The sequence below is a fragment of the Dipodomys spectabilis genome, unplaced genomic scaffold (genome assembly GCF_019054845.1).
Source record: "Dipodomys spectabilis isolate Male_0828 unplaced genomic scaffold, ASM1905484v1 ptg000693l, whole genome shotgun sequence".
Classification (NCBI taxonomy): Eukaryota; Metazoa; Chordata; class Mammalia; order Rodentia; family Heteromyidae; genus Dipodomys; species Dipodomys spectabilis.
The window spans coordinates 46280-70212 of NW_024871370.1; the positions used below are offsets into that span (position 1 = coordinate 46280).

General features: G+C 61.4%; 1 protein-coding gene across 1 annotated transcript in view; it reads left to right on the forward strand.

The window, feature by feature from the left end:
- Cfap46 (cilia and flagella associated protein 46) overlaps positions 1-23933 on the forward strand; it is a 103569-nt gene that overhangs the window by 19004 nt on the left and 60632 nt on the right. Inside the window, exons 10-18 of the mRNA XM_042672300.1 lie at positions 1943-2041; positions 3438-3628; positions 9518-9746; positions 9931-10054; positions 12966-13089; positions 13850-13980; positions 15082-15209; positions 18412-18545; positions 23338-23550. Of these exons, the coding sequence (XP_042528234.1) occupies positions 1943-2041; positions 3438-3628; positions 9518-9746; positions 9931-10054; positions 12966-13089; positions 13850-13980; positions 15082-15209; positions 18412-18545; positions 23338-23550 (1373 nt within the window). The remainder of the gene's footprint in view (positions 1-1942; positions 2042-3437; positions 3629-9517; positions 9747-9930; positions 10055-12965; positions 13090-13849; positions 13981-15081; positions 15210-18411; positions 18546-23337; positions 23551-23933) is intronic.

The following is a 23933-nucleotide window of genomic DNA, read 5'->3' on the forward strand; positions in this document are numbered from 1 at the left end:
CATGTGTGTTGTACATGGTCATCTGCTTCTTTTCATGTGTGTTGCGTGTGATCTCAGGTCCTTTTCATGTGTGTTGTGTGTGGTCGCAGGTCCTCTTCATGTGTGCTGTGCATGGTCATCTGCTTCTTTTCATGTGTGTTGCGTGTGATCTCAGGTCCTCTTCATGTGTGTTGTGTGTGGTCTCAGGTCTTCTTCATGTATGTTGTACACGGTCATCTGGTCCTCTTCATGTGTGTTGTGCACGATCATCTGGTCCTCTTCATGTGTGTTGTGCACGGTCATCCGGCCCTCTGCACAGGGCTGTACATGGTCACATGACATCTTTAGTTCCCACCTGTCTTTCCTGTGCACCTTCACCACCAGCCCGGGCCCATGCTGCCCTCCGTGTTCCTCCAGCTCATGTAATATTCCTCAGGAGTGATATATCACTGCTCTCTAACCTTAGTACCTGGGCACTTCATTACTATTTAACTCTGTTTATGTCATAAGATTATTTCTTTTAATGCTGGGCTTTGAACTGAAGGCTTCAGGCTTGCTAGACAGACTCTCTACCACTTGAGCTATACCCCTAGCCCTTTGGCTTTTTAGTTTGTCTTTGATAAGGTCTAGTTCTAGCTTCCCAGGCTGCCCTCCTTTGTTGCTGCAATTACAAGCATATGCCATGAGATGTGGCCCTCACATACACAAACAACACTGCTCTCCAGAGGATGTTTGAGAGCTTGCACCCCAAATATCAGGAGTGCTGGCCTCCTGTAGCCCTGCCTGTAGCGTCGGCAGCCACGAGAGGCCTTCCTGAGTGCCACAGCGGCTCCGATTGGAACGGGGGTAAGATGACAAATGATGGGGTCAAAGGCTGCAGCCTGCCTCCCGCTGTCGTACTGGCCACCAGCTGTGTGTCCCGTCCCGAGTTACCATGGAGGTGGACACCAACAGACCTTCACAGTCTGCCTGAGGCTGGACAGACAAGAAGCAGTTCACTCAGCAAGAGGGAGACCACTAGTACATTTGAGTGTGAACTAAGAACATTGTTTCCATGGAAATGAAACTTTGTCTCTACCCTGGTCATCAGATGACGCTTAGACAGGGCTGGACAGTGGTTCAGGAGGTCGGTGGGGGGCGGGAGGGGGAGGGCTGGGGACAGTGCCCAGGCCCTGATTTCAAGCCCCAGCAAAAAAATAAACAACAAGACAGAAAAGGAAGAAAGAAACAAAGAAAGTGTTATATTTTTGCTCATATAGTGTATATTTTAATGAGGCTATTTAAAAAGAATCACCTCCCCCCAAAAATCAGTAGATGAAAACTGCAGTTGAAAGGCAGATGGAAGTGTTCTTCTTGATACCTGCAGGCACTCCTCTGCCTAGGCCGCCTGTGGCAGGTACAGGGTGCCTAACGCTACGTCGCAGGGAGAGCGGAGCTGTCTGAGGATGATGAGAAGCAGGAACTTTCTGGTTGGCTCTCACGGTTGCTGGGTGCTGGATCTGCTCCAGGAATCCTTGGTGCTGACGGGGCGGGGGGGTGGTGACCACAGGAGAACATTGCTGGTCCCTCACCGGGGTGGCCCAGGAGCACAGGGACCCCAAAACACATCCACAGCCCTTGCTGTTGGCCCAGGGCTCCAGGCCAGAAGTAAAAGAAAGCATGCTTACTAAATTTCTAGAAGCAGTTTATCTGGATTGTTTTAATTATTTAAAACTTCAAGGTCCACTGCAATTAATGAGCTTCTCCCCTCTCCCAGCCCCCCCATTGCAAAGGTAAGAACAACAACAAGATGTTAGCTTTCTCGCAGAAACCTTTTTCATCTTTGGAAACATTGAACAATGCTCCTAAGCATCTTTGTTCTCTTTCTTGAACTTCTGCCCAGTGCACTGCCGTGGTTTATGTGGTCTTCACATCAATGGATGTGTGGTGGCTTTCATGACAAGTCTCCTTCTTGAATCCACAGGACTCTGTAAAGCTCATTGAAATCGAATGTCTGGAATGTGAATTGGAGGCTCTGATCCTTGAAAGCAGAGTGAAGGTCTACCTCCGAGATGCTGTGGAGGTAAAGCCGTGTATGCCGCTCTGCAGGTGGCTGGGGGTCACTGCATTGAGGACAGGCTTGAGGGCACTGCCGGTGGCGTCTGGACCCCACTGCTGGACACGGCCTGGCTTGTGGTGCTCGGGACAGGGACTGTGGGGAGGGGTGGGGTGCAGCCTCTCGGGAAGGAGGCCAGAGCCCCTGGGCCACAGGTGGGTCTCTGATGGTTCCAGCCCCACCCTTCTGCAGACTGACCAGAGCCTCCCCCTGCCCAGGCCGCCCCATACCTAGCATCACGTGCCCTTGGATGACTGTGGTCAGCGTGGCTCACATTGTGGGGGAGCGCTCTGTGCGGGGCAGGGCCTCCCCTGTGCGGGGCAGGGCCTCCTGCTGCCCCTGCCCGGCTAGAGCAGGCTCGGCTCAGGGTGCCTGCCGCAGCCTCTGGGGAGGCGGGGTCAGAGACTGGGTATGGAGTTGCAAACATTAGTGACAGTGGGTCTAGAAATTCCTAGCGACTCTTCTTCTGTAAGAATTTGGCCCTCCACCAAAAGGAAAACATGATGGGAACAGAGTGCTGGGCAGCTCTGATGTGGGCCAAGGCTCCCTTCCCGCGGTGGCTTGGGGGTGGTGCCAGCAGGGCACAGCCAGGCTTGCTGCCCCGCGGGACTGGGCACAGGGCCAGGGCTGGACACACCCCGCACTCCCTGTTCTGGGTGTGTGCTGTCCCCCAGTGGGCCTGCCTGTGTCCACCTACGCCAGGCTACCCCAGGGTGGTCACGGATGGCTGGGACTGCCTGAGCTGTGGCCTGGCAGTCAGTGGACAGCTGAGACTCGGGCTTGGAAGTGATTTACGGAGGACACAGGCTGCCATGTGCTGAGGTGGGACTACAACCCAGGCTGGCTGGGCTGAGTACTGTGGCTCTGTGGCGTGCCTCCCCTTGGGAGGGGCTGCGGCTTTGGTCCTGAGGCTTTGCAGACTGGCTCCATCCAGACAGGGCTCCACCCTGCAGCTCAGGAGCAGCAAGAGGGAGGAGCAGGGGCCGGCATGAACAGGTGGGGTTGGGCGGTGGTGTAGGGCAGGCCTGGAGCTGGCTGAGTCCTGACAGCCCAGCCCGCAGCCTCTCTGTGGAGAAGGGTCCGAAGGACAAACCAGAGAGGGTGTTATTTGGACAGTAACACAAGAAGCAGGCCCCAGTTAGAGAAAAGGTTAGGAAGTAGAGACACAAGGACCTGCAAAGAGGCTAAAGCCAGCAGACATCCTGAAGAGACCGGTGCCCTGCCACAAAGCTCCCCGGGCCTGGAGACCAGGGAGCGGTCCAGTGGACCCAGGCCTTCCTGCCGCCTGGCCCCACACAGCTCTCTGGGCTCTGGCTTCCAGCCGCTGCCTCGCTCACGGTCCTCACGGCGCACTGCCCTGCAGGACCAGCTGGACATCATCAACAGGCTGGACCTGGTGCTGCAGCGTGCTGTCCGCCTGGGCGACCCCCAGGCTGTGCAGGTGGTCTGCACCACCCAGTGGAACCTCTGCCTGCCCCTGCTGCAGCACAGCCTGAGGCACCACCTCCGCAGGCCGCTCACCAACGTGGCCGACATCCTGGAGAAGGTGGACAGGTAGGCGCCTGGGCCTTGCGGGGTTTCGGGGCCCGTGGCAGGGTAGCAGGGGGTCCGCAGAGAGGGGCAGAGCTAGCTGTCCCGCCCGGGCTCCCAGCAGCATAGGCAGACCGCACTGCGCCCCCCCGGAGCCCGCCTCCCACTGGCTGCCTCAGGGTCCTCTCCTTTTGGTGGTTTAGTGCTCTGCCTGCAGATGCTGTGGGATTCCCGGCCCCCCCCCCGCCCCCCCCCACCCCGTGCTCTGCCTGCGGATGCTGTGGGATTCCCGGCCCCCCCCGCCCCCCCCCGCCCCGTGCTCTGCCTGCAGATGCTGTGGGATTCCCGGCCCCCCCCCGCCCCCCCCCCCGCCCCGTGCTCTGCCTGCAGATGCTGTGGGATTCCCGGCCCCCCCCCGCCCCCCCCCCGCCCCGTGCTCTGCCTGCAGATGCTGTGGGATTCCCGGCCCCCCCGCCCCCCCCCCCGCCCCGTGCTCTGCCTGCAGATGCTGTGGGATTCCCGGCCCCCCCCCGCCCCCCCCCCCCCGCCCCGTGCTCTGCCTGCAGATGCTGTGGGATTCCCGGCCCCCCCGCCCCCCCCCCCCGCCCCGTGCTCTGCCTGCAGATGCTGTGGGATTCCCGGCCCCCCCCCGCCCCCCCCCCCCGCCCCGTGCTCTGCCTACAGATGCTGTGGGATTCCCGGCCCCCCCCCGCCCCCCCCCCCGCCCCGTGCTCTGCCTGCGGATGCTGTGGGATTCCCGGCCCCCCCCGCCCCCCCCCCGCCCCGTGCTCTGCCTGCGGATGGGGATTCCCGGCCCCCCCCGCCCCCCCCCCCCGCCCCGTGCTCTGCCTGCGGATGCTGTGGGATTCCCGGCCCCCCCCGCGCCCCCCCCCCCCGCCCCGTGCTCTGCCTGCGGATGCTGTGGGATTCCCGGCCCCCCCCCGCCCCCCCCCCCGCCCCCCGCCCCGTGCTCTGCCTGCAGATGCTGTGGGATTCTCACCCCCCCCGCCCCCCCCCCCGCCCCGTGCTCTGCCTGCGGATGCTGTGGGATTCTCACCCCCCCCCCCCCCCGCCCCCCCCCCCGCCCCCGCCCCGTGCTCTGCCTGCAGATGCTGTGGGATTCCCGGCCCCCCCCGCCCCCCCCCCCCGCCCCGTGCTCTGCCTGCGGATGCTGTGGGATTCCCGGCCCCCCCCCGCCCCCCCCCCCCGCCCCGTGCTCTGCCTGCGGATGCTGTGGGATTCCCGGCCCCCCCCCGCCCCCCCCCCGCCCCCCGCCCCGTGCTCTGCCTGCAGATGCTGTGGGATTCTCACCCCCCCCCGCCCCCCCCCCCGCCCCGTGCTCTGCCTGCGGATGCTGTGGGATTCTCACCCCCCCCCCCGCCCCCCCCCCCGCCCCCGCCCCGTGCTCTGCCTGCAGATGCTGTGGGATTCCCGGCCCCCCCCGCCCCCCCCCCCGCCCCGTGCTCTGCCTGCGGATGCTGTGGGATTCCCGGCCCCCCCCGCCCCCCCCCCCCCGCCCCGTGCTCTGCCTGCGGATGCTGTGGGATTCCCGGCCCCCCCCCGCCCCCCCCCCGCCCCCGCCCCGTGCTCTGCCTGCAGATGCTGTGGGATTCTCACCCCCCCCGCCCCCCCCCCGCCCCGTGCTCTGCCTGCGGATGCTGTGGGATTCTCACCCCCCCCCCCCGCCCCCCCCCCCGCCCCCGCCCCGTGCTCTGCCTGCAGATGCTGTGGGATTCCCGGCCCCCCCCGCCCCCCCCCCCCCGCCCCGTGCTCTGCCTGCGGATGCTGTGGGATTCCCGGCCCCCCCCCGCCCCCCCCCCCCGCCCCGTGCTCTGCCTGCAGATGCTGTGGGATTCTCACCCCCCCCGCCCCCCCCCCCGCCCCCGCCCCGTGCTCTGCCTGCAGATGCTGTGGGATTCCCGGCCCCCCCGCCCCCCCCCCCGCCCCGTGCTCTGCCTGCGGATGCTGTGGGATTCTCACCCCCCCCGCCCCCCCCCGCCCCGTGCTCTGCCTGCAGATGCTGTGGGATTCTCACCCCCCCCGCCCCGTGCTCTGCCTGCAGATGCTGTGGGATTCCCGGCCCCCCCCGCCCCCCCCCCACCCCGTGCTCTGCCTGCGGATGCTGTGGGATTCTCACCCCCCCCCGCCCCACCCCCGCCCCGTGCTCTGCCTGCAGATGCTGTGGGATTCCCGGCCCCCCCCGCCCCCCCCCCCCGCCCCGTGCTCTGCCTGCGGATGCTGTGGGATTCTCACCCCCCCCGCCCCCCCCCCGCCCCCGCCCCGTGCTCTGCCTGCGGATGCTGTGGGATTCCCGGCCCCCCCCGCCCCCCCCCGCCCCGTGCTCTGCCTGCGGATGCTGTGGGATTCTCACCCCCCCCCGCCCCCCCCCGCCCCCGCCCCGTGCTCTGCCTGCGGATGCTGTGGGATTCTCACCCCCCCCACCCCGTTCTGCCTGCGGATGCTGTGGGATTCTCACCCCCCCCCCCCGCCCTGTGCTCTGCCTGCGGATGCTGTGGGATTCTCACCCCCCCCGCCCCCCCCCCCGCCCCGTGCTCTGCCTGCGGATGCTGTGGGATTCTCACCCCCCCCCCGCGCCCCGTGCTCTGCCTGCGGATGCTGTGGGATTCTCACCACCCCCCCCCCCGTGCTCTGCCTGTGGATGCTGTGGGATTCTCACCCCCCCCCGCCCCCCCCCGCCCCGTGCTCTGCCTGCGGATGCTGTGGGATTCTCACCCCCCCCCCCCGTGCTCTGCCTGCGGATGCTGTGGGATTCTCACCCCCCCCGCCCCCCCCCCGCCCCGTGCTCTGCCTGCGGATGCTGTGGGATTCTCACCCCCCCCACCCCCCCCCGTGCTCTGCCTGCAGATGCTGTGGGATTCTCACCCCCCCCCCGCCCCCCCCCCCGTGCTCTGCCTGCGGATGCTGTGGGATTCTCACCCCCCCGCCCCGTGCTCTGCCTGCGGATGCTGTGGGATTCTCACCCCCCCGCCCCGTGCTCTGCCTGCGGATGCTGTGGGATTCTCACCCCCCCGCCCCGTGCTCTGCCTGCGGATGCTGTGGGATTCTCACCCCCCCCCCCCCGCCCCGTGCTCTGCCTGCGGATGCTGTGGGATTCTCACCCCCCCCGCCCCGTGCTCTGCCTGCGGATGCTGTGGGATTCTCACCCCCCCCCCCGCCCCGTGCTCTGCCTGCGGATGCTGTGGGATTCTCACCCCCCCGCCCTGTGCTCTGCCTGCGGATGCTGTGGGATTCTCACCCCCCCCCCCCGCGCCCCGTGCTCTGCCTGCGGATGCTGTGAGATTCTCACCCCCCCCCCCCGTGCTCTGCAGATGCTGTGGGATTCTCACCCCCCCCCCCCCCGTGCTCCACTTCCTGGTCAAGTTTAGCCTTTCCTGTGAGCGCATCCTCAGACACACAGACACGCAGGTGTCTGTACCCGGCAGTTGATACTCCACACTTCCCTTAGGCCCAGGGTGAGCGTCTTCCCATTCTTAACGTGCTCACCTGTCTCCTTGCGCAACAGCCCTGCTCCAAGCACCCTTCTCTGGCAGGCTTCATACAGGGCACATGGCCTTTGTAAAATGAGTTGTCATGTGTCTGTTCAAAGTCATTTTCCAAAGTGTGTGGTCTACTCGTGATTCCCCCTTAAACTCTGGGTAAGATAACCATGGTGGGCCAGGGCCTGGGGTGCTGGGCTTGCTTATCTTATTCTGGGAGAACTCTCTCCTGAGACCCACCCAGCCGCGGCGGCTCCCGGGCACGGGGTCCCCTCTGATTGTGTGGCTTCTGGATTTTTGTCTGGCAGCTGGGCGTGTGTCCTGCCTTGGCTCCGGGGTCTCCGGGCCCTGTTCTCTGCGTGGCTCTGAGGACCGCAGAGGCTGGGGTCGGCCCTGCTCCTGCGGCCTGGGGCTGGTGCCGTGACCGGCGTGCTGTGGGATGCTCTCCATGCCGCCGACTCCCTGCGGCCTCCTCTGGGGCTCATGTGCATTCTGAGACTCCTCTATCTTTCCTGGTTGGCTCTGTGGCCTCTCCACTGTGCAGCTAGGGGCCGGGCATCTCCAGAGCAGTGTGGCATGCCCTTGGTCTGGTTCAGACCTTTGCCTCCCACTGGTCCCGTGGCACAGACCTGTAACTTCAGGAAAACAGCGGCTGCTTGGATTTACCCCTCTTTGCCAGTTCCAGTGTCCCACAGAGCAGAGCTCATCTGCGTTACCTCCCCCTCCAGCAAGGCATGGCAGGTGGACACTGGCTGCAGCGACCCCCCTTCATAGTCCCCGCGGGCTGGACGCAGGCGCTGTATCCACTGGTCTGTTGGAAAGTTGAGGAAGCTCGGCCGTGGTTCCTCTGGACCCTCTAGTCTCTAACTTTACTTCCCAAGGCCGTGCTTGTGGTGCTTCTAGAAGGTCTTTTGTTTAAATTCTGTATGGGGGTGTCTGCAATTCCGGGGTGTGTAAAGTGATGCTTTTGTCCGCTCTGAGAAGTCATTAGCTATTGCTTCTTCAATCCATTCCTCTTCCTCCGAGTCCACTAACATGTGGCCCGGGCCCTGCCCCTCCAGGATTTCACTGTGTTTTGAATCTCTTGCACTCACTAGGTAATTTCTGTCAACTCCTTCCTTCTGCCTTCTGTTTGCATCCGTCTCTAATGAAATTCCCTACCTGCTCATTCATTAATGCTGTTTTTCCTTCGGTTTGTGGACATACTTTGGTTATTGAAGCCTCCAAGTGGCGGTGTCCCTGAGGGCCGCCCCCTCTCCACCTGCGTGCCTGGCCCTCCCACAGGTTACCTTCGCATTTTGTCCTTCTGAGTGCCATCTGGGGGTCTTGTTGTCCGGGAGGGTTATTGCGTGTTCTGCTCAGGTGTGTCTCCTGCTCTTGTCCTGCTGGGACTCCGCCTGGCAGCGTCCGGCCAGTGTGATCAATCCAGCTGTCGTGGTAGGTTTTGTTTGAGCCATTATAGGCAGTTTGTGTCACACCATAGCAACCAGACCCTGTGCCCTGACCTCTCCAGCTCGGCTTGCAGGATGCGGCCTCTACGGCGGTCACCGCCATGGGCCATCACCAGGGTCCTTCCTGCATGCTTTCTCTTCTTAAACACTACTTTACCACCTTTAAGTCATTATACAAAGGAGTTGCTGTTCAGGAAATGAGTTCAGGAGCGTGATGCTTCTGGATCGCCTCACACCCTGCGTCATTCTCTGTCCCTCCCACCTGCTCTCTGCCGGCGGCCTCAGCCGGTGCTACCTGGTGTCCGTGCCAAGAAGCAACTGCCTTCTGGCTTGGGTCCGGTTGTGCTGATGCTGTGGTGGTGGTGTGGCCTGTGAGAGGGCAGGAAGCAGAAATCACTGCAGAAGCACTGGTCTGCAGGTCTCCCAGCCAGCTGCGTACGCCCCTTTCTGGCGGTGTGGACTCTGTCTGTGAGTCTGCTGGTTGTGGTTTTCCTGCCTCGTGGCCCCTCTCTGGCTGGGCTCCAATTCAGCCACCCCCTGGGCTGTCAGCTCGTGGGGGGGTAGCAGCTGCATGTGCTGGTGTTGGGGTGCAGCCTGCATGCCCCCATGCTGCGCCGCGCTCTTCGAGGGCCACACACCCACCTTAGCCAGCTCCTCTGCCCTGAGCACAGATGAAAGACTGGCCAGAATGCCAGAGCCTTGCGCAGCAGACAGGGCCAGCCTGGGCCAGGCCCGCCTGCCGCCTTTCACCCCCACCCCCACCCCAGTGCCCAGGGCTCTTGCCGGACTGGCTCTGTGTTTTCCAATGGCTGAAGAGATGCTCTCCATTCATCTGCCCCTGTTCGTGGCACCTCAGGGCAGGGCACTGACAGGCTGGAAAGCAGGAGGCTGGGCAGCCGCCTGAGGAGGCTGGTGCCTGGCGGGCTCCCGCAGGGCCTCCTGACGCGCACGCACCCCCGCTCCAGTCTCATGACCCTGCTACGCTGCCAAGTGCACATGGAGCTGGGGCACATGGAGGAGGATGCGGACCAGCTGGAGACGGCCATGGAGCACCTGCGCAAGGCCTCGGCCCTGGACACCCTGGGCGTCTACCAGGACAAGCTCAGGATGGGCTTCAACCGGATGCACCTGTGCACCATGCTGTACCACTCCCCAGAGCGCGCAGAGGACAAGGCCAACATGGCCATCCAGCAGGTAGCAGGGCAGGGCCCCACACCCCAAGACCCAGGCCCCGGCTAAGCCGCAGGGCTAGGCCTAGGAGGGGGCTGGAGAGGGCCCACAGCCCCCGCACCAAAAGCCAAAGGCCAAGAGTTCTCACAAGTCCCAGGAAGAGCCACTGCCCACACCGTGCCCGCCATATCAAATCTTGTTTCCACAGGCCAAAAAAGCCACGCACCCCAAAGACAGTGTGAGGAAGAAGCGTGCGCTTCTGGTGAACGCAGGGCTGGCCCTGGCCCCTGATACCTTCCAGATCGTTCTGGACAGCGAGAACGAAGCCAGAGGTGAGCAGTGCTCCATCTGCCAAGAGCCGGGCGCCCTTACCTTCAGAGGCTCCTCCTCGGCTCCGGGCCCCAGGGCCTGGGCTGCCTTGAGCCGGCCCTCCCTGCTTCTGCCCAGCAAGGCTGCATTCTGAGGCTCTGCAAACATAGCTACTCTAAAGGCCAGGTTTGGCCGTGGAGCGGCCTGAGGCCCAGGGACACTGCCTGGGACTGCCCACCCAGGGTGGCTACTTGGATCAGACCTAAGTATATCCCACTCCTCCAGACCATTGCACACCCACTCCCCCAGACCATTGCACACCCACTCCCCAAGACCATCGCACACCCACTCCCCCAGACCATCGCACACCCACTCCCCCAGACCATCGCACACCCACTCCTCCAAGACATCGCACACCCACTCCTCCAGACCATTGCATACCCACTCCCCCAGACCATTGCACACCCACTCCCCCAGACCATTGCATACCCACTCCCCCAGACCATCGCACACCCACTCCTCCAGGCCATCGCACACCCACTCCCCCAGACCATCGCACACCCACTCCCCCAGACCATCGCACACCCACTCCTCCAAGACATCGCACACCCACTCCTCCAGACCATCGCACACCCACTCCCCCAGACCATCGCACACCCACTCCTCCAGGACATTGCACACCCACTCCCCCAGACCATTGCACACCCACTCCCCAAGACCATCGCACACCCACTCCTCCAGGACATTGCACACCCACTCCCCCAGACCATCACACACCCACTCTCCCAGACCATCGCACACCCACTCCCCCAGACCATCGCACACCCACTCCTCCAGACCATTGCACACCCACTCCTCCAGACCATTGCACACCCACTCCCCAAGACCATCGCACACCCACTCCTCCAGACCATCACACACCCACTCCCCAGACCATCACACACCCACTCCCCCAGACCATCGCACACCCACTCCCCCAGACCATCGCACACCCACTCCTCCAAGACATCGCACACCCACTCCTCCAGACCATCGCACACCCACTCCCCCAGACCATTGCACACCCACTCCCCCAGACCATCGCACACCCACTCCCCCAGACCATCGCACACCCACTCCCCCAGACCATTGCACACCCACTCCCCCAGACCATCGCACACCCACTCCTCCAAGACATCGCACACCCACTCCCCCAGACCATTGCACACCCACTCACCCAGGCCATTGCACACCCACTCCCCCAGACCATTGCACACCCACTCACCTGGGCCATTGCACACCCACTCCTCCAGGCCATCACACACCCACTCTCCCAGACCATTGCACACCCACTCTCCCAGACCATTGCACACCCACTCCCCCAGACCATCACACACCCACTCCCCAGACCATCACACACCCACTCCCCCAGACCATCGCACACCCACTCCTCCAAGACATCGCACACCCACTCCTCCAGACCATCGCACACCCACTCCCCCAGACCATTGCACACCCACTCCCCCAGACCATCGCACACCCACTCCCCCAGACCATTGCACACCCACTCCCCCAGACCATCGCACACCCACTCCTCCAAGACATCGCACACCCACTCCCCCAGACCATTGCACACCCACTCACCCAGGCCATTGCACACCCACTCCCCCAGACCATTGCACACCCACTCACCCAGACCATCGCACACCCACTCCTCCAAGACATCGCACACCCACTCCCCCAGACCATCACACACCCACTGCCTCAGACCATTGCACACCCACTCACCCAGGCCATTGCACACCCACTCCCCCAGACCATTGCACACCCACTCACCTGGGCCATTGCACACCCACTCCTCCAGGCCATCGCACACCCACTCACTCGGGCCGTTGCACACCCACTCACCTGGGCCATATACTTTTTTCCACAGAGAGATTCTAAAGGAATCCCGGCATGCAATCCAGGGCCACGCTAACCCTTGGCTGTGGCCTTGGAGCCCGCTGTCCAGGACAAGACAGTGGTGGTAGAGCAGCGGGTGGCCTGCACTAGGCAGAGGTGTCATCCCCTTTAGCCCGTGTCTGACTCAGAGGCTGACAGTGGGAATCAGAGGCTGACAGTCCACGTGGGTGGGGGCAAGCTGGGGAGGTCCCTCCATGCACCAGGAAGGCTGATGCTGTGGTGGCAGCCCGGGAGGGCTGGGCCTGTTGGGCTGTGTCGCCTCTCCTGGTCCTCTCATCCCAAGGTGCCAGAGGATCCGCTGCAGAGCAGCTGTAGATGTCTGTTGACATCACGGGGGCACCTGTTTTGCTTTATTTTAGTCAGAGGTGGGCCTGTGCCTCCGGTGCCCTGTGGATGCTGCTAATGGTGATGGTGCCAATGCCTTGTGGACCAGCACCTTATGGTACCGGAGCCCAGTAGGCGTGGGGCTCCCAGACCGGACATCTGAGCTGGTCAGCAGGGAACACTGCTGCCTGAGGCTGTGGGGGAGGGTGTGAGGCCAGCCCAGGCCCTCTGTCCACAGCAGGCGGCCAGGCAGCTGGCCCGTGGTGAAATGGTGAGCTCTGAGAGCATGTTCTTTATCTAGAAAAAACTGCAGTGGGTTCAGAACTCCTGCATCAAGCAGATAAGACTGCCGCATCTGGAACGGGTGTTGGGCATTGCCAGGGGGCAGCAAGAGACAGATCGGAGCCTGGCACTTCTGACGGGGAGAGGCGGGACTGCTCTGTGCAGTGGAGGGGAGCCAGGGCATGCTGGCTTCGGATCGGGGCACACCTCCCACCAGCTCATCCCTACCACCATCCAAAGACAGGCAGCGAGTGCCCGCCTGGATCCGCTGGGCGCCCAGGAGCCCACGCAGCCCCTCAGGGCCTCTGCCTGCTGCCGTCACCAGTGTCTCCCAGGAACAGAGGCCTTACACCCATGTCCTCTGCTGTCCTTTGTTTCTGCTCTCAGTTTCCATTGGGAAAATCAAGGGCCGGTTTTCCAGCCTGTGTGCAAAGGCCCGGCATCACATCATCAGTGTGGACAAGGCGATCGGACACCTGCGGCGCCTGGGGAGCGAAAATGAAAAGGAGAGGTAGCCCTGGAGACCACCCAGCCCTGAGCACCCAGCCCCACCTGAGACCACCCAGCCCTGAGCACCCAGCCCCACCTGAGACCACCCAGCCCTGAGCACCCAGCCCCACCTGAGACCACCCAGCCCTGAGCACCCAGCCTCACCCCAGGACCACCCAGCCCTGAGCACCCAGCCCCACCTGAGACCACCCAGCCCTGAGCACCCAGCCTCACCCCAGGACCACCCAGCCCTGAGCACCCAGCCTCACCCAAGACCACCCACCCCTGAGCACTCAGCCTCACCCCAAGACCACCTAGCCCTGAGCACCCAGCCCCCGGGACCACCCAGCCCTGAGCACCCAGCCCCACCTGAGACCACCCAGCCCTGAGCACCCAGTCTCACCCCAGGACCACCCAGCCCTGAGCACCCAGCCCCACCCCAGGACCACCCAGCCCTGAGCACCCAGTCTCACCCCAGGACCACCCAGCCCTGAGCACCCAGTCTCACCCCAGGACCACCCAGCCCTGAGCATCCAGTCTCACCCCAGGACCACCCAGCCCTGAGCACCCAGCCCCACCTGAGACCACCCAGCCCTGAGCACCCAGCCTCACCCCAGGACCACCCAGCCCTGAGCACCCAGCCCCCACCCCTCCGACCAGGCTGTCCCACCACAGCCAAGAGTGCACTGTGTCTGGAGGTCACTCTTGAGAACCTTCAGCAACCATGCTGTCCTTGCTTTCTGACTTCCCCTCTGCCTGCTCTCTGGGACCTTGGTGGCCAGGATTCAGATTTGGACGGAGTTGGCCAAGGTTGCTCGGAAGCAGGGCGTGTGGGATGTTTGCCGGGCCGCCTGCCGCTTCTGCCTCCTCTATGACAACATCAAAGCCTGGAAACCGTTGAGAATGAGGCGAGGTTGGACACCCACCCTGGGCCCAGGGAGGAGCAGGGCAGGCTGGGCCTGGGGTCCCCCTGACCCCCAGGGAGGAGCAGGGCAGGCTGGGCCTGGGGTCCCACTGGTCCCCAGGGAGGAGTAGGGAAGGCTGGGCCTGGGGTCCCACTGGTCCCCAGGGAGGAGCAGGGCAGACTGGGCCTGGGGTCCCACTGGTTCCCCGGAGGTCTGACTCCACAGAAGGCACCAGCAGAGGCTGTAATGCCTCCATGCCTGCGGCCTCCAGAGGCAGGCAGGCAGTAGCCGCAGGGCCTCTGGCCTTGCACGGGGCTTCAGCACCCCTTCTGGTAGAAAGCAGGATCATACGCCGATACCATGTTCAGAGTGCTCACCTGTGTTCACCTCAGAAGATACCGCCCGGGGGAGGGGCGGTGGTTCTGTGCAGATCCTGGGGCATTTTGTCCGAGGGGCATTAAGCCCTGTGGGGGAGGGGATCTCCGGGGCCTTGGGCCCATCTCCCGGATGCTGGACCTCCGGGGCACTGGTAGGTGGCTCCAGAAAGCAGGTGACGGTGACCATGACAGCAGCAGCGTTCTGCACCATCGCCACCCACTGGCGCTGCTCCGGCCTGAGCTGCCAGCCTGGTAGGGCACCGTGATCACCTCAGAGAGCCCCGTGCTGTCTGTCTGGGTTCACCTGGCACCGTGCTGGGCAGAGGCACAGGCAACAGAGCAGGCCAGGAATTCTTGTGTTTTTGTGTCTGAAGTCGTATGCAGAGGCTCAAGCCTGTAATTGCCTGTAATGGAGGCCTGGAGAGAGGGAAAGCTCAGTAGAAGGCCCGCCAGGGCGAGAGCTTCCCAGTTTCCCTCCCCACCAGTGGTTGGGAGCGGCTGCCCACACACCGTCGCGCTGGCTGCTTACAGAGGCACAAATGGCACCCTGGCCTGGCCAGGCGGGCTCAAACTTGAAACGAGAAAAATCTTTAACTAGCCAATGCACAGAGGGCTGATGGAGTAGCCTAGTGTTAGGGTTCCTGCCTAACAAGCGCAAGGACCTGAGTTCAAACCCCGGTACCGCCGAAAGGGAGAGACAGAGGCCAATCTTCTCGATTGCTGCCCCCGCAGCACGGAAGAGGAAAGGTACTGAAGGCTCGGCGCATGACGTCCTGGGCCCGGCTTCCATGAGTCACCAGAAGCACGTTTCCCAGGACCTGCTGAGGAAGTTCGCGGAAGTGGGGTTCATCAGTGGCGAGGTGCGTCCCTGGGTGGGGTTCGTCAGTGCAGAGGGGAATTTCTCGTGTCTGCGGAGGCTGGGCCATTGTAGACACCAGACTTGGCCACCACTCACACTTTACAAACACGTAGCCCAGGGCCCTTGGTTCTGCTTCCAAGCTAAGCTGTTCTGTTCTTGGAAGATTTATGAGGAGAAACATATGTCAACATGAAACATGATGTGTGTTGATGTACATTTTTAACCAATGTATTGTCATTATAGCGGTGATAGAGGGAGGGGTTGCGGGTTCTTCCTGCCGTACTGTCTTCTCTTCCCTCACTCTCCCCCGTCCCTCCCACCCATCTCCACCCACAATTGTATATGTCGGTCAGCTTCATCAGTGTCCAGTGAGCTCCACTGCTGCAAGCTTTCACCCTTTTTCCCTCGAATTCTGTACCCTCCCCTGAAGATGTACACTTGAATGCACCAGACACACGGTCAAGAAGACAGAAACTAGAAACTAAAAAACTAAAAGAAAAAGAAAGGGAAAAAGAAAAAAACCAGAAGGCTTGTTTCCATATCTTGGAGTTTGTATGCATATTATATTTTGTAAATGTGAGGAGAAACTTAGGCTTTGTGCCTTTGTGTTTCTCTCCTGAGAGCATCCTCTGTTGGTCTCACTGGGTGAGTATCTAGAATCCTGAATAATTTGTCATATCCCAGTGCATTTTAGATCTAATTTCTGCATATCAGAGAGAACATGTGCTGTTTGTGTCCCTCTGAGCTTGGCTTACCTCACTTAACATGATTTGTTCTAGTTCCATCCATTTCCCTGAAAATGATACCATTTTTTTTGTTGCTGTTGTTGGTCATAGGGCTTGAACTTTGGGCCTGGACACTGTCCCTCAGCTCTTTAGCTCAAGGCTACTGCTCTACCACTTGAGCCACAGTGCCACTTCTGGTTTTCTGGTGGTTTATTGGAGATAAGTCTCACAGATGTTCATGCCCAGGCTGGCTTTGAACCATGATCCTCAGATCTCAGCCTCCTGAGTACCTGGGATTACAGGCATGAGCCACGGGCACCCAGCTATCACTTTATTCTTTCTAATGGCTGTGTAAAATTCTGAGTATAGGCACTACGTTTTTGGATCCACTCATCTATTGTGGGCATCTGGGGTGTTTCTGTATCCTGGCTATTGTGAATAGTGCAGCAGTGAACATGGAGGTGCAGGTGTCCTTATTATATCCTGACTACTGATGGTCAAGGTAGATGCCCAGGAGTGCTATGGCTGGGTTGTAGGGAAGGTCTGTGTTTAGTTTTTGAGGAGCCTCCAGCCCCTTGTCCGAAGTGGTTGTGCTAGGTTACATTACCAGCAGTGCCGTAGGGTTCCTTTTCCCCCACATCCCCACCGGCATTTGTTGTTTGAATTCACAATGCTGACCGATCCAGCTGGGGTGAGATGGAATCTCAGAGTTGTTTTGGATTGCATTTCCCTTATGGCCAGGGACGATGAGCATTTCTTCTTTCTTTGCCATTCTCACCTCTTCTTCTGAGAAGTCTCTCCTTAGCTACTTTGCCATTTAGTGATTGGCTTATTAGGCTTGGAAGGGGTTTGATTCTGGAGCTCCTTGTATGTATCAGACATTAGGCCTTTGTCTGATATGTTGCTGGTAAAGATCTTTTCCCAGTCTGCTGGCTGTCTTTCTAGTTTAGTGACTATGTCCTCAGTTGTGCAGAAACTGTTTTGATGTAGTCCCACTTGTCAAGTCTCTCCTATCTGTTGTGTCCCCAGGGCTCTATTCAGGAAGTTTCTATCTATATGTGTAAGTTCTACTCTCTCTTGCAGTAGTTTCAGTTTGGGGTGTGACATTGAGTCTCTGATACACTTGGAATTGATGTAAAAATTTTTGTTAGAAATAATTTCTGTGCTGGGCACAAGTGGGTTGCATCTATAGTCCCAGCTCCCGAGGAGGCCGCGATCTGGGACTCAGTTCAGGGTCAGATGAGGCAGACGAGATATCAAGACTCTTAGCTCCAACTAACCAACAGAAATTGCAGTTGGAGGCACGGTTCACATCGTAGAATGCTAGCCATGGGTGGAAAAACCTGAACAAGAGTGTGGGCCCTTGAGTTCAAGTCTCAATACTGGCAGAAAAAAAAGAAAGAACAAGAAAGGATTTTGAACCCTAAGTCCAAGGCCACACAGGTAGGATAGTGTATGTCACCTCTCTTGGAGGATGAAGTTATAGCGAGTGGGTGACTCCTGCTGGGAGCCTTCAGCTCTTCCCTGAGCCGGCACCCCGAGGACCTGGGAGACCTCTGAAATGTCAGGATTCTTGGAGCCCTGGGGCCAGCCAAGGTGGTCTCACCCAGTGGATGTCCTTGGGGACAGGCACAGCCAGCCCACCCCTGGGTGCTAGGACTCAGGGTTGGAGCTGATGCAAAGAGCCTGAGGGAGACAGCTGTCTGTGAGCACAGGGGGCCCTGACAGGGGGCCGCCCACCCCGGGCAGGCCGGCCTTCAACCCTGCAGAAGAGGCTTCTGCGGCCACCTCGGAACAGCGCAGCCAGTAGTGGGCCACTGACAACCGGGAAGGAGAGGAGGGTCAGAGGCCTGAGAGGCATGCTCCCCTGAGACACATAGCTTTAAAATGAACTGAAAGGTCATGGGGGGGAGGGGTTGGGGGTGAAGTGCCAGGTCATGGGGGGAGGGGTTGGGGTGAGGTGCCAGGTCATGGAGGGGAGGGGTTGGGGGGTGAAGGGACAGGTCATGGGGGGGAGGGGTTGTTGGTGAAGGGACAGGTCATGGGGGGAGGGGTTGGGGTGAAGGGACAGGCCATGGGGGGGAGGGGTTGTTGATGAAGGGACAGGTCATGGGGGGGAGGGGTTGGGGGTGAAGGGACAGGTCATGGGGAGGAGGGGTTGGGGGTGAAGGGACAGGTCATGGGGGGGAGGGGTTGTTGGTGAAGTGCCAGGGCATGGGGGGGAGAAGGGGTTGGGGTGAAGTGCCAGGTTATGGGGAGGGGTTGGGGGTGAAGTGCCAGGTCATGGGGGGAGGAGTTGGGGGTGAAGGGACAGGTCATGGGGGGAGGGGTTGGGGTGAAGTGCCAGGTCATGGGGTGCAGGAGGGGTTTATCTCAGCATGGGGTTGGGGCTCATCATGCAGGTCTCTTCCTTGTCTTTGGCTTTTCCATAGTAAACTGTAAGGATAGGTCCCATCTCCTGCTGCCCATTTCCTGCAGGCCACGGTCCACTTGCTGCGTTCAGAAGGTGTGGAGCTGAATAACCGGGCCATTCCCCCTGAGGACACCAGCCAGCACCCAGCTGGCTACGTGCCGGAGCCCCCAGACACCAACCCAGAATGGATCACATACAGGTCAGGCTCTCACCTGGCCGTCTGCCTCCATCACGAGGCCTTGCCTGTTTTCATGTGTTTCTTCCCTCAAGATAAGGCTGGCTTTGACAATTCAAACATTATTTTAAAAAGCAGGAAAAAAATCATGCAACAGACCTCTAATGGCTCACGAGGTCTAACACTCTTAGTATCTGACCCTTGACAGAAAAGATTGCCCAGCCTAGGCCAGCAGGGCAGACTGTCCCCACAGGTGCAAACACTGGGTGACCTCGAAAGACCCCGCCCTGAGTGTGTCCTGCTGCCTATGTGTGAGGTAGACGGTGTCAGGTAGCTCACAGGGGGAGGGGGATGCAGGGTGGACAAGGATAGCCCAGCAAGGACCCCAGGCCGGCCGCTATCCAAAACAGGTGAGTGAAGGGCCAAGAGCTCAGGCCAGGGGAGGAGCCAAGAGACCAGGAAGAGCTCCATAGGAGGAGGACCTGCCACAGGGGAGGAAATGACCGCCACGGGGGAGGAAATGACCGCCACGGGGGAGGAAGTGCAGAGACTGCCACAGGGGAGGAAATGACCGCCACGGGGGAGGAAATGAACGCCACAGGGGAGGAAATGACCGCCATGGGGGAGGAGTGCAGAAGGCCCTGGGGAGGAAGTGCAGAAGGCCCTGGGGAGAAAGTGCAGAAGGCCATGGGGGAGGAAGTGCAGGAGGCCATGGGGAGGAAGTGCAGAAGGCCATGGGGAGGAAGTGCAGAAGGCCCTGGGGAGGAAGTGCAGAAGGCCATGGGGGAGGAAGTGCAGGAGGCCCTGGGGAGGAAGTGCAGAAGGCCATGGGGAGGAAGTACAGAAGGCCCTGGGGAGGAAGTGCAGGAGGCCACGGGGGAGGAAGTGCAGAAGGCTCTGGGGAGGAAGTGCGGGAGGCCATGGGGAGGAAGTGCAGAAGGCCATGGGGAGGAAGTGCAGGAGGCCCTGGGGAGGAAGTGCAGAAGGTCATGGGGAAGAAGTGCAGAAGGCCATGGGGAGGAAGTGCAGAAGGCTCTGGGGAGGAAGTGCAGAAGGTCCTGGGGAGGAAGTGCAGAAGGCCATGGGGAGGAAGTGCAGAAGGCCCTGGGGAGGAAGTGCAGAAGGTCCTGGGAAGGAAGTGCAGAAGGCCCTGGGGGAGGAAGTGCAGAAGGCCCTGGGGAGGAAGTACAGAAGGTCATGGGGAAGAAGTGCAGAAGGCCCTGGGGGAGGAAGTGCAGAAGGTCCTGGGGAGGAAGTGCAGAAGGCCTTGGGGAGGAAGTGCAGGAGGCCATGGGGAGGAAGTGCAGAAGGTCATGGGGAGGAAGTGCAGAAGGCCATGGGGAGGAAGTGCAGAAGGCCTTGGGGAGGAAGTGCAGGAGGCCATGGGGAGGAAGTGCAGAAGGCCTTGGGGAGGAAGTGCAGGAGGCCATGGGGAGGAAGTACAGAAGGTCCTGGGGAGGAAGTGCAGAAGGCCCTGGGGAGGAAGTGCAGAAGGCCCTGGGGAGGAAGTGCAGAAGGTCATGGGGAAGAAGTGCAGAAGGCCATGGGGAGGAAGTGCAGAAGGCTCTGGGGAGGAAGTGCAGAAGGTCCTGGGGAGGAAGTGCAGAAGGCCATGGGGAGGAAGTGCAGAAGGCCCTGGGGAGGAAGTGCAGAAGGTCCTGGGGAGGAAGTGCAGAAGGCCCTGGGGGAGGGAGTGCAGAAGGCCCTGGGGAGGAAGTACAGAAGGTCATGGGGAAGAAGTGCAGAAGGCCCTGGGGGAGGAAGTGCAGAAGGTCCTGGGGAGGAAGTGCAGAAGGCCTTGGGGAGGAAGTGCAGGAGGCCATGGGGAGGAAGTGCAGAAGGCCTTGGGGAGGAAGTGCAGAAGGCCCTGGGGAGGAAGTGCAGAAGGCCATGGGGGAGGAAGTGCAGAAGGCCATGGGGAGGAAGTGCAGAAGGCCATGGGGGAGGAAGTGCAGAAGGCCACGGGGGAGGAAGTGCAGAAGGCCCTGGGGAGGAAGTGCAGAAGGTCCTGGGGAGGAAGTGCAGAAGGCCCTGGGGAGGAAGTGCAGAAGGCCCTGGGGAGGAAGTGCAGAAGGTCATGGGGAAGAAGTGCAGAAGGCCATGGGGGAGGAAGTGCAGAAGGCTCTGAGGGAGGAAGTGCAGAAGGCCCTGGGGAGGAAGTGCAGAAGGCCTTGGGGAGGAAGTGCAGAAGGCCCTGGGGAGGAAGTGCAGAAGGTCCTGGGGAGGAAGTGCAGAAGGCCATGGGGAGGAAGTGCAGAAGGCCATGGGGGAGGAAGTGCAGAAGGCCACGGGGGAGGAAGTGCAGGAGGCCCTGGGGAGGAAGTGCAGAAGGTCCTGGGGAGGAAGTGCAGAAGGCCCTGGGGAGGAAGTGCAGAAGGCCCTGGGGAGGAAGTGCAGAAGGCCCTGGGGAGGAAGTGCAGAAGGCCCTGGGGAGGAAGTGCAGAAGGCCATGGGGGAGGAAGTGCAGAAGGCTCTGGGGGAGGAAGTGCAGAAGGCCCTGGGGAGGAAGTGCAGAAGGCCCTGGGGAGGAAGTGCAGAAGGCCCTGGGGAGGAAGTGCAGAAGGTCCTGGGGAGGAAGTGCAGAAGGCCTTGGGGAGGAAGTGCAGGAGGCCCTGGGGAGGAAGTGCAGAAGGCCTTGGGGAGGAAGTGCAGAAGGCCCTGGGGAGGAAGTGCAGAAGGCCATGGGGGAGGAAGTGCAGAAGGCCATGGGGAGGAAGTGCAGAAGGCCCTGGGGAGGAAGTGCAGAAGGCCACGGGGGAGGAAGTGCAGGAGGCCCTGGGGAGGAAGTGCAGAAGGCCACGGGGGAGGAAGTGCAGAAGGCCCTGGGGAGGAAGTGCAGAAGGCCATGGGGGAGGAAGTGCAGAAGGCCATGGGGAGGAAGTGCAGAAGGCCACGGGGGAGGAAGTGCAGAAGGCCCTGGGGAGGAAGTATAGAAGGCCTTGGGGAGGAAGTGCAGGAGGCCATGGGGAGGAAGTGCAGAAGGCCTTGGGGAGGAAGTGCAGAAGGCCCTGGGGAGGAAGTGCAGAAGGCCCTGGGGGAGGAAGTGCAGAAGGCCTTGGGGAGGAAGTGCAGGAGGCCATGGGGAGGAAGTGCAGAAAGCCATGGGGGAGGAAGTGCAGAAGGCTCTGGGGGAGGAAGTGCAGAAGGCCCTGGGGAGGAAGTGCAGAAGGCCCTGGGGAGGAAGTGCAGAAGGCTCTGGGGAGGAAGTGCAGAAGGTCCTGGGGAGGAAGTGCAGAAGGTCCTGGGGATGAAGTGCAGAAGGCCCTGGGGAGGAAGTGCAGAAGGCCCTGGGGAGGAAGTGCAGAAGGCCCTGGGGAGGAAGTGCAGAAGGTCCTGGGGAGGAAGTGCAGAAGGCCTTGGGGAGGAAGTGCAGGAGGCCATGGGGAGGAAGTGCAGAAGGCCTTGGGGAGGAAGTGCAGAAGGCCCTGGGGAGGAAGTGCAGAAGGCCATGGGGGAGGAAGTGCAGAAGGCCATGGGGAGGAAGTGCAGAAGGCCATGGGGGAGGAAGTGCAGGAGGCCCTGGGGAGGAAGTGCAGAAGGCCACGGGGGAGGAAGTGCAGAAGGCCCTGGGGAGGAAGTGCAGAAGGCCATGGGGGAGGAAGTGCAGAAGGCCATGGGGAGGAAGTGCAGAAGGCCACGGGGGAGGAAGTGCAGAAGGTCCTGGGGAGGAAGTGCAGAAGGCCTTGGGGAGGAAGTGCAGGAGGCCATGGGGAGGAAGTGCAGAAGGCCTTGGGGAGGAAGTGCAGAAGGCCCTGGGGAGGAAGTGCAGAAGTCCCTGGGGGAGGAAGTGCAGAAGGCCTTGGGGAGGAAGTGCAGGAGGCCATGGGGAGGAAGTGCAGAAGGCCTTGGGGAGGAAGTGCAGAAGGCCCTGGGGAGGAAGTGCAGAAGGCCCTGGGGAGGAAGTGCAGAAGGCCCTGGGGAGGAAGTGCAGAAGGTCCTGGGGAGGAAGTGCAGGAGGCCATGGGGGAGGAAGTGCAGGAGGCCATGGGGAGGAAGTGCAGAAGGCCATGGGGGAGGAAGTGCAGAAGGCTCTGGGGAGGAAGTGCAGAAGGCCATGGGGGAGGAAGTGCAGAAGGCCATGGGGGAGGAAGTGCAGAAGGCCATGGGGGAGGAAGTGCAGAAGGCCATGGGGAGGAAGTGCAGAAGGCCATGGGGGAGGAAGTGCAGAAGGCTCTGGGGAGGAAGTGCAGAAGGCCATGGGGAGGAAGTGCAGAAGGCCATGGGGAGGAAGTGCAGGAGGCCCTGGGGAGGAAGTGCAGAAGGCCATGGGGGAGGAAGTGCAGAAGGCCCTGGGGAGGAAGTGCAGAAGGCCCTGGGGAGGAAGTGCAGAAGGCCTTGGGGAGGAAGTGCAGGAGGCCATGGGGGAGGAAGTGCAGAAGGCTCTGGGGGAGGAAGTGCAGGAGGCCATGGGGAGGAAGTGCAGAAGGCCACAGGGAGGAAGTGCAGAAGGCTCTGGGCGAGGAAGTGCAGGAGGCCATCGGGAGGAAGTGCAGAAGGCCACAGGGGAGGAAGTGCAGGAGGCCCTGGGGAGGAAGTGCAGAAGGCCATGGGGAGGAAGTGCAGAAGGCCTTGGGGAAGAAGTGCAGAAGGCCCTGGGGAGGAAGTGCAGAGGGCCCTGGGGAGGAAGTGCAGAAGATCATGTGCAGTGGCCGCTCAGAGCCGCACAGATGTGGCCGGGTGCACTGGGGACCTCCCCGGGCATGGTCTGTGCCCTGGGCTGCAGGTGCACACCTTGGAGGGACGGCCTCCAGGAAGCCATGGCACCTCTGGGAAAGGCTTGGCGTCAAGCTGAGCCTTTGTGGTGGTGTGTTTGCAGAACCTGGATAGAAAACCTGTCCCAGTATGCCATGAATAGCTGGCTGCGCTCTGCGGACATTGGGCAGGAGATCGGGGAGGCCTGGATTGTGCAGAACGCCGCCGTCTATATCCTGAACCACAACCACCATCTCATCACGGCTAGGAGGCAGAAGGAGCTGGTGGAAGCCCTGTCCCACCTCCTGCGGGCGGTCAAGGTCACCGGGCACAGTGGGTGGGTGCTGGTGCCACGCTCTTTCGCATGCAGGGGTCAGGGTGTCCGTGCCCACTGCGGTGCCGACACCGGGCCCCCTGCTGCTCCCGGGGAGTTCAGTAAGGCCTGCCACATAGCAAAGAGCAGGAGAGGGAAGTCGCCACCTTCCCATCCTGGGTTTTGGAGGGTGGGGCAGGGATGGATCTGAGCCCTCCTGGGAGGGACTGGGACTGGGGCTGTGCAACTATAATGAGGATCTGTCTACACCAGCTGAACCAAAGCTTACCAATGGAATTCTCATGTGTCTGGTTTCCAGTCTGGACAATGGGACTTTAGTTTTTGACCTCAGATGCTGAAGTAGGGAGCCAGGATGGGTGTGCTGCACAGTACTGTGGGCCAGAATC